General features: G+C 40.5%; 1 protein-coding gene across 1 annotated transcript in view; it reads right to left on the reverse strand.

Moving 5' to 3' along the window:
• Window positions 1-456: 456 nt before the first annotated feature.
• Window positions 457-10,653, reverse strand: part of LOC145390172 (uncharacterized) — a gene marked incomplete at its 5' end in the record, with an annotated part of 10,900 nt that continues 703 nt past the window's right edge. Inside the window, 4 exons of the mRNA XM_080265193.1 lie at window positions 457-676; window positions 7,447-7,644; window positions 8,231-8,368; window positions 9,677-9,835. Coding sequence (XP_080121319.1) covers window positions 457-676; window positions 7,447-7,644; window positions 8,231-8,368; window positions 9,677-9,835 — 715 coding nt within the window. The remainder of the gene's footprint in view (window positions 677-7,446; window positions 7,645-8,230; window positions 8,369-9,676; window positions 9,836-10,653) is intronic.

Raw genomic sequence — 10,653 nt, forward strand, 5'->3', positions numbered from 1 at the left:
CAGTTATAGACTGACACCCTCCAGTTTCGTCTTTAAACTTTGAGCGATAGACTGATTGATAGACATACAGGCTGATAGATAGATAGATAACAGATGGGTAGATAGACAAATAATACATATGTAAGTAAATAGACGGATAATAAATAGACATAGATAGATAGATACATATATACATTAATAATAGATGAAGGGATAGATAATAAATGGACGGATGATACATAGACGAATAGACAGATAGGCAGATAGACAATTTCCAGTTTTGTCCTTAACCTATGGATGATAGATTGATAGACAGATAATAGACAGCTAAAGTAAGTAGACATATAATGATAATGTCCATTTCCACATCAGTTCATACCCGATGCATTTCCCGCCAAAAATTTGAATTCCCAGTTCCATGACCTTTCCGAGAGCCTCCGATATGGCCGACTTCGCAAAACATCCATATTCTCCTCACTAAAACCTTGCCGAGCGTGATAGTGATGGCGAAGCTGTTGTTCCGTGTCTCTCAGTCTTCCCCTCCATCTGCTTCCTCTCCTGTGGGGCGGAGGAAGGGCAGAGGGGGTGCTTGTAGGAGGGGTTGATGGTGGAGGTGGTGGAGGGGTGGAGAGGGACGTCCTGATTGAAGCCCAGTGTGGAGTATGGCGGAGGGAGAGGAGCGGTGGGGTCGAGTTTGCTGGAAGAATTTGATGCAGTTAGATGGGGTTAAGTAATAATAATAATAATAATAACCGAAATAGTAGTAGTAGTTGTTGTTGTTGTAGTGGTGGTGGCAGTAGTTAATGATAATAATAGGCTAATAATAATAGTAATAATAATAATACAAATGATATAAATAATAATAATAATAATAATAATAGGGTAGTAGTAATTGCAGTAGTAGTAGTAGTAGTAGCAGTAGTAGTAGTAGTGGTAGTAGTAGCTGTTGTTGCTGTTGTTGTAGTTGTGACAGCAGTAGTTATTAATAATAATAGGCTAATGATAATAATAATAATAATAATAATAATAATAATAACAGAGTAGTTGTAGTTGCAGTAGTAGTAGTAGTAGTAACAAGAGCAACAGGTTCATCAATGCCACTCCACGTTCAAACTCATCACTTCCATTTTAGATTCGTCAGGTCATTACAGGTTAGGTTAGGGTAGGACGGGTGACAAATTTCTGTTCTCTGTATGTATTTTTTTTCTCTATTCATATTCTGCTAGAAGATAATAATAATAATAATAATAATAATAATAATAATGAAGTACACGTTATTTGATTTCCCCAAGATGATCATTCGTCCATTTGTTTTCTTTTTTTTTTACTCTAACCTAAACTAACCTAACCTAGCCTAACCAAGCAGATTAACCAAACTAACACACTGACTTGACCTGATACAAAGACAAACCTAACCTAACCTAGACTTTCCTGGATCAGAAAAAAAAAAAAAAGCAAAAATAGTACAGTGAACGGAAGTCAGATGACGGGGGAGGGGTGAAATTAAAAAAAATAAAATAAAATAAATAAAAAACTCAAATTGTGGTTGAGGTGAATGATAAGTGAGTGGCGAGGACTGAGCAGGATGGACTGAGATGATAATGGTTGTTTATGCTATTTTCACTCCAACTTGGCCCTGAGTCTTATCCTTTAGCAGCATAAAAGACAATGCTATGCCTCTACATCATTACCATAGCACTTCATCGTGACTAGCACTATTATTCCTGCATTATTCTCTTGTTACGGTTCAGAAATCAAGGTGGAGAGATGGCAAATTTAAGCCAAGTTATAGTGAAAAGAGAAAAGTCACGGTAGAGAATAGTAGGCTTCATTTGTAAGTAGGAGAGTTGAAAATTGGCCAACACAGGCATGGTGAAGGGTTAGATCAAAGGGTCCTACAGCAGCACCATATATAATGATGTTATTTACTTGTACATGATAAGGAAAGTATTGTATGTTGTTCCAGTAGCTTGTACAAGAGACAATACTCTCTCTCTCTCTCTCTCTCTCTCTCTCTCTCTCTCTCTCTCTCTCACACACACACACACACACACACACACACACACACACACACACACACACACACACACACACACACACACACAAACCATCCACCGCCTCATATGCCACAATTACCATGTCATTATCAACAAGCGTACAAGGCAATAATAAGAGAATTTATTTACACTTGAGTAGCTGTAAGATTTGACAACACTCCTTCCTTAGCGATTTATTTTTCACACTGAGCCCCCGTACCATCTTGTGTAATACTGATGGAAACGAAGCCGATATTAAATTTATATAACTGGAATGCAAGAGAATATTTAAACGTGTTATATGCGAAACAAATCGCTCAGGAAGAAGTGTTACGAAGCTTCATATACCACCTGCAATAAAGACCAAAAAAATAAATATACTTTTATTTTATTTTATTTTTATTTTCCATTTAATTTATTTATTTATTTATTTATTTATTTATTTTGCATTTTGCGGTGGTGGTGTCTAGGTTGGAAAATAAGAAATCAATAAATAATCACATAAATAAAGAGGCAAGCAACAGAGACATCGACTCAGGCAAATAAATGACCTGTTAAAAGTGCAAACAGGAAAACAACAGACAGACTATGGTAAACAATAGATACAGAGTAGTAGTAGTAGTAGCAGTAGTAGTAGTAGTAGTAGTAGTACTAGTAGTAGCAGTAGTAGTAGTTGTTGTTGTTGTTGTTGTTGTTTTAGTAATAGTAGTAGTAGTAGCAGTAGTAGTAGCAGCAATAGTAATAGTAGTATTGGTAGTAATGGAAGTAGAGGTAGTAATAGTAGTGATGGTAGTAGTAGTAGCAGTAGTAGTATTAGTAGTAGTAGCTGCAGTAGTAGTAGTAGTAGTAGTAGCTGCAGTAGTAGTAGTTGTAGTAGTAACTGCAACTCCCAGGCTCATCTGAATGTAAACCCAGTGAACTGCAGGTTGAAGTTTCCTCTTTTCCTGCAGCTCACCATCTTTCTTTCGGGGGAGAGGGAGGAAGCTGAGGGACGTCTGTATAACCATGTAGGTCCACCACCCGGCCATATCAGTGCCACCTCGTGAAGGAGTCCCTATCCAGCACCCAGAGTGAGGTAAGCAACAGAGGTATAAAGGTAAACAACAGATCTATTAAACACCAGGTAAACAGGCGGCAAACAACAGATATTCAGGTGAACAAACAAGCAAAATATACTCAGGTTTAAAAAAAAAATCTGGCAAACAATTAGGTGAATAAACATACAATAAATGCTCATATAAACAACAGCTATTAGAAACACTCAGGTGGAGATATATAAAACACTATACCCAGTTTTTTTTTTTTTTTTTTTTTTTTTTCGAGGCGAAGATGCACTTGACAGGATGATGTGATTGGCTGAATGCAACATTACTACATACTCTCTTTACTCGTTTGCATTATTAATTGACAACGTATATCTGAGGGTAAAATTTGGGTTAGTAAATGTTATTCGGATATGTTGCAATCAGCCAGTCATCACCAACCTGTCAAGTGCATCTTCGCCTCGATTTAAAAAAAAAAAAAAAAATAGTATAGAGTGAATAGCAGATGAATTAGATAAGACTCAAAATGTTGTTCTCAGGCTCATCTAAGTGCGAACCCAGTGGACTGCAGGCTGAAACTGTTCCTCCTATAGTCCACCATCGTCGTTTTGGGGGATAAGGATGGAGTTGAGGGACGTTTGTATAACCTAGCAGCAGAGCGTCTTAATTATATCGGTGCCACCACAAGAAGGCGTTCCTCTCCAACACCTCAGATCAGGGTTGTTGTCTTTGTTGTCCTACCCCGGTCTTTTTAGCCTGGCACACCCGTCGATCACTGGTAACTACTTCAATGGGGCCGTCCGACAGGTACAATATAGTATGTACACCATACAGGAAGCCGGCGCCCCTCTATGGCAGACAGCACCTCGCCAGGGTTGGAACAGAGTCCTTCCCACAGTGACGTGAAGGGAAGTTTTTTTTTTTTTTTTTGACGCCGCAGCTGCTCAGGTCCACCCAGGGTGCAGGCCGCTACCACATGTAGGCTCCTCGTCATCGCTAGACTTGGGTAAACTACAGATCTGTTAAACTCTGACATAAACAACATGTAAATAAAAAAATAAAAAAAAAACTGGTCATATCTGGCGTCACTTCATTTGCAAAGGTCCACAGTAGGTAGGGTGGGTTAGGTAGTGTGTTAGGGTTAGGATGGTTAATAGTCTCAGTTCGGTTTCTGTTGTCGGTATATAATGTAAGAGCAACATTACAGAAAAACGGGGAAAAATGGTCGGTACTGAAACGGCCTACGGGCAAGAAGGTTAGATATCTAAACTGATTACTTACAGGAAAGAAGTTACCCGTGGCCACTTGGCGGCGCCACTTGTTGGGAGCCAATTATTTACCCGTTTCAGGAAGCGAGCAATCCTCCAGTAGTATTCAGACACCATTCTCTTCCTCTATTTCTTACTGCCTATGACCTCCAGTCTTTTAAACGCAGCGGGTACAGACATCTCGAAATGAATGGGTCTTGAATTTGGTTTTCCGTTATTTTGTTTTTATTGGTTATTGGAGGGAGCATTACGAGCTTCTGGCCTTTGGTTCCCAGCTTGAAAGAAAAAAAAATCAATGCTAAATTCTTCGGCCATTTTTTCAAACAGATATATATTGGAAAAGTATAATTCAGTGCGATATTTAATGCTTACAGTTCGTAATTTTGTAAAGTGAATTTCGGTGATTTGGCCAGTACAACATGGACCGGCAGTAGTGGCACAATATCCTCCATTTATTTGACACAGCTTATCGTCCTAATACAGTTTAATTCACGTAGCTCAGTGTCAGAAAAAAGATAATACTATGGTTTCACATCTTTCCATAGCACTTCTTCGTGGTTGGCATCATATTCTGGTGTTATTCTACTATTACAACGCAGCATTCAAGGAGATCGCAATTTTAGGCCAAGTTAGAGTAAAATGAGTATAGTAATTATCTCTAACTACAAGGATGAAATTATATGTTACTTTCACGTTAACTTGACCCAGATTTTCGTCCTTTGGCAACTTATTTGTTATTTCACGTAGCTCTGTGGCTGAAAAATACAATGCTTCAGCTCTACGCCCTTTCTATAGCACTTCTTCGTGAGTAGCACCATATTCTAATGTTAATCCGTTGTTACAAATCCCCATTGAAGATGTACAGGTGTAAATTTTAGGCCAAGTTGTCAGCGAATGTGTGTATGTGAGAGAGAGAGAGAGAGAGAGAGAGAGAGAATATTACTGCCACCATCCCCAAAACTATATTAAGCTCACTCTGTCCAAAATTCATTACTGTACTTACTTTTGGGAGCTTTTTTTACAATAGGAATTCCAGTATTATTCACGGCAGTCCATTTCTCTTGTGTTGCGAGGACGGCCTAGTCAGCTTTATCTGTGCTTGTTCTATATCGTTTAGTCACTTCCTACTCCCCACACCCACGCCCACACCAGCCGACTGAGCGAGTTTCTAGTGCAGCGCTACATATGGACCACCCTGTACAGGTCAACATTTCTTAACTGAGATTTTCTCTAATAAATGTGTTTGAAATCCACTACCCATGTTATTATTATTATTATTAATCATATTAATATTATTTAAAGCAGTAGTTGTAATTATTCTTTTATAATTAGTAACTTTATTATTATTTGCAGTAGTAGTAGTATTTATTATTATTACTATTAGTAGTAGTAGTAGTAGGAGGAGGAGGAGGAGGAGGAGGAGGAGGAGGAGGAGGAGTTACGGTTACTCCAAGCAATGTGCACCAAGAAATTTTTTTTTTGCTTTAAGAAATTCGAGCATCCTAAAAATTCAGCACCACCATGCCACACCAGTACTACAGTAAATAAAGAGATAAATAAATAAATAGTAACACTGCCAAGGTGAATACACAAGAATTAATAAACATTCAACATTGCAAATTCTGCTCAGTCGAGATTTTTGGACCTAACGAAGTGAAAAAAAAAAAAAAAGGAAATGAGAGAGAGAGAGAGAGAGAGAGAGAGAGAGAGAGAGAGACAGACAGACAGACAGACAGAGACAGACAAAGACAGAGACAGACAGACAGACAGACAGACAGACAGACAGACACAGACAGACAAAGACAGAGACAGACAGACAGACAGACAGAGACAGACAAAGACAGAGACAGACAGACAGACAGAGAGACAGACACATAAAGAGACAGATAGACAAATAAAAGAGAGAGAGAGAGAGAGAGAGAGAGAGAGAGAGAGAGAGAGAGAGAGAGAGAGAGAGAGAGAGAGAGAGAGAGAGAGAGAGACTGCAGTGAATGATCTGAAGCTATACTCTTTGGACAATAAATTAAGAATAAATAAATAAAGCACACTGGTATGGGCTAAACGCGAATTGTTTAATATCATTATTTTCCTTTATTTTGACCAGTTTTAAGGAATGCGTTTTTACTCTTGAAGTGAAAAAATAATAAATAAATAAATAAATAAATAAATCGACTGTGCAGAATCATTGCTTGGGTCGCAGTCTAAGAGGTTTCGAGATTTCTCAACACCTCTTCCTTGACGACTTACTTTGTGTGATTTAAGTTCTTTATCCTCGTGTATTTTACTGACGCAAACTATGTCGATAAAAAAAATGGAAATAATAAATATGAAAGTGTTAAAATTTAGTAGTGGTAGTAGTAATAGCAGTAGTACGTGTAGTGGTGGTGGTGGTGGTGGTAGTCGTAGGAGTGGTAGTATAGCAGAAGTAATAGTAAGAGAAGTAGTAGTAGTAGTGGTGGTAGTAGTAGTAGTAGTAGTAGCAGCAGCCTAGGTTCATCTGAAACCTAAACCCAGTGGACTGAGCACTGAAGTTGCCCTTCGGGAGTTCACCATCTTCCTTTTGGGGGACAGGGAGGGAACTGAGGAACGTTTATACAACCAAACAGCGGAGCTACCCGGTTACAGCAGTGCCACCACGTGAAGGCGTCCCTCTCCAGCACCACGTTAAAATGTAAGGTGGAGAGCAAACCGTTAAGGTGTAAACTATGGAATAAATCGAGAAGGAAAAGGCGTTACGAAGTTTAAAAATCCACTTAGAACACGACAAAAAACAGACAAGTGAGAGTGAAGTCCGTATTCGCTTCGGGTAAGGAGGCTCCCTAGCACCTCTTCCTTAGCGATTTATTTCTGGATATGACTGGTTAATACCCTTTTGTACAGTACGTTGTTTCGCAGACTAGGGCCATGTCTGAAGGATTTATTTAACAGAAGAGGGCAGTAAGGTGTGATAAGCAAAATAATTCGCATAGGAAAAGGTGTTAGGGAGCTTCCTTAACCGACGAGAATACAACCCTGAGACACAAACCCTTACACAACTCCCGAGTGCGTCACCGTGCTGAAGTGGTAGTGATGGTGGTGATGGAGGGGGTGGTGAGGGTGGTGGTGAGGGTGATGGAGTACCGTGGTGATGGCGAGACTGGTGCAACGGCCTGGTGATTCAGGGCTGGAGAGGGTACGCCCAGGTTGTAGGCTTGTGGGCGGCTGGTGAAGGAGGGAGGGGGAGGACAGAGGTGGTCTGTGCCGTATGCTGCCCCCAGGGTGGAGATTCGGCGCTCCGAGTTTTGAATTTGCGCCACTTTGTTTCGTTTCTCAAGGTGTCTGTGGGAAAGGGATACGCGATAAGTCTTCAACTATTTTTTTTTTTTTAAGTGAAAGAAAAATAAATAAACAGATAGATACTTTGACAGATAGATACAGTAGACGTGCAGTTTCTTCCTGTGCATTCGGAGAAAATATGGAAACTGTGTATACCTAGTCCTGCGATATGTATACCTATTTCATTTAAATCCATTTGCTCACTCTTCCCTAATTCTAAACATATTTATTTTGGGGATAGGCTGACCCCCCAGAAATCAGTGGGGGGTCACGCTCCCCAAATATCGCATTACAGATGAGAGTCCATTGCACAAAATGTACTAAGATATTAAAGTCGAATCTGATCTTCTTTCACTATTTTCGAGAATTTTTAATTTCGTGAGGGGGGCTGCCCCCTCTTAAAAATCATGGTTGGAAAACTGAATATACTCGTAGTGGAAAACATTCGAAGTAACCAGACGAACTCACCTGGAATGTCTCATTTAAATCAATGAAATAGCCTAGAAGTTAAAGCCCGTGCACACACAAACACACACACACACACACACACACACACACACACACACACACAGTGCCGTTCGCCACCCACCTAACTATGGTCTTCCCAATGCATCCGCTCCAGAAGGCGACGATGACGGAGCCGATGAAGATGCCAGAGACGATGGGTCCAGCAAGGTCCTCGTAGCCACAGTCACACACCAGATACTCCTCCAGGTACTTACACGGGCTGTAGGGCAAGGCAGAGTGAAGTAAGGGCACGACAGGGTAATGTAAGGGTACGGCAGGGTAATGTAAGGGGACGGCAGGGTAAAGTTAGGGCACGGCAGGACACGGCAGGGCATCGGAGAGTGGACAGGATACAGGTCATACAGCGTGGTCCCTATATAACGCTCCTCTTGCACTCCGCCGGGTTATTTCTTGCGTGTTGTTGGGACGGCTCATCCATCGTTATCAATATCTACCCTGCATCATTTATTCATCTCATTCTCCCACTGGTACACCCACACCCACACCGGCCGTCCCCGCAACACGTTAGGATATCATCAGGGGAGTTTTTAGAAGAGCGTTATTTACAAACCAACCTGGCATCTGTCACCCATCCACTTCCCATTATCCCTATTGCCCTTCCCTCTCTTGAATTTTCTTTATCGAATATTACTAGGCAAGGAAGGGAAGGAAAGGGCAAGGTAGGACAAGGTAAGACAGGACAGACAAGAGTAGGAAAATGTAGGGCAGAGTAGGAAGAGGGTTATAAAAAAAGTAAATACACAATAAAAATATAATCCACACATTCTTAAAGAGTGTCAGAATTTTTAATAGCCAGCATTCTCTTTCACGGGGGCGTAAAAATGTTAATATTAGTGTAACACGTCCCTTGGGTGAGTATAGGTTACAGAAAAATTCGTGCCGTGACTCAGGTAAATTACTGTGTGTACCTTAATGAGGCCACACACACACACACACACACACACACACACACACACACACACACACAATTACCTAACCCTGTCCTTAACACTAATTACTTAAACACATTCCTAAGGCTTATACGGGGTGAGTCAGCAGTCTGGAAACGGGAAAATATGTTAATCTCTCTCTCTCTCTCTCTCTCTCTCTCTCTCTCTCTCTCTCTCTCTCTCTCTCTCTCTCTCTCTCTCTCAAGCCAAACTTAACCTAACCCTCTCCCTAACAAGAATTACTTAAACACATTCCTCAGGGGGTGAATATTCATTACGCGCATTCCTAATATTTTTATACCGCTCAGCGATTATTAAAAACATAATTTAGACACATTCCTATGCTATATCTTACAAGTTCACACACACACACACACACACACACACACACACACACACACACACGAAAACTGTATGTATGAAGCCTCCCAGTGCGAGAAAATCAGTCCTGAGCTACTGTACATAAAATCATTTGGAGATAACATAAGTAAACACCACACACACACACACACACACACACACACACACACACACACACACACACACACAGACGTAGTAATAAAAGGGTTCAAACTTACGCAGGGCATTTACATGTGTCGTTTTTACACACCAGGCCCTCCACGCAGTCCTTGGATGTGTTGCAAGGCTGTCCCGGTAGGCTGCTGTTCTTACTCGTCGCTCTGTTGTTGTTATTGTCGGTGTCAATTGGTAAACACAGCCCGTTGATCAAGAACTGTCTGTCATGGCAAAGAAATGGAGTATAAGAAACAATATAACACTCATTTTGTTGATGATGTCTTGCTAAACACAGCCCTGGTATCCTCCGTCGCGACAAATAAAATGGGGTGTAAATAAAGTTATAATTAAAAGTTTAAGTAAGAAAGTAGCACTGCACTAGAAATGTGAGACACAGTAATACTATGATAATAAAAGTAAAATTAAAAATCTTAATGCATTTTTCACTACTTATTAGTACATGGAGAGACTTCGACAGGAAGGTTTTGATTCCACTAGTGGCATGACTCAAATAAAAAAAAAAAAAGGTCTCAGGTGCTAGCATCTCCACCTGTCCTGTGTCGTAGGAAGTACGATGCAGTTTTCAACACACGTGTTTATAAACGCATGTGCAGGTTAACACTGGAAGTGTCCACGTGTTTATAAGTGCAGGTGCATGTAACAATGGGAATGTGCACGTGTTTATGAGTGCACTTTCATGCTAACACTGGGAGTGTGTACATGTTTGAGTGTACGTGTAGGAACATTGGGAGTGCACGTGTTTGAATGCACGTTCGGTAACACTTAGTGAAAGCGTATATATAAATGCACATGCTTGCAACCCTGGGACAACACGTGCAGATTTTACTGGCAAAGCACGTGCTGGCGAAACCAGCAAATAACTAACATACAGGTATTACTATACCCTATTTGATTAACCTGTGCAGCTGAGATGTATGGGGAGAGTAGTCTGTGTTTGATTCGCGGCTGCTGACTGGCCACTGATGATGTAAATCTACATCTCTTCTCATTTTAACACATATATATTTATATTTTTTAA

The sequence above is a fragment of the Coenobita brevimanus genome, unplaced genomic scaffold, assembly GCF_032717465.1.
Source record: "Coenobita brevimanus isolate Jiangsu-jjx unplaced genomic scaffold, ASM3271746v2 jjx.HiC_scaffold_322, whole genome shotgun sequence".
NCBI lineage: Eukaryota > Metazoa > Arthropoda > Malacostraca > Decapoda > Coenobitidae > Coenobita > Coenobita brevimanus.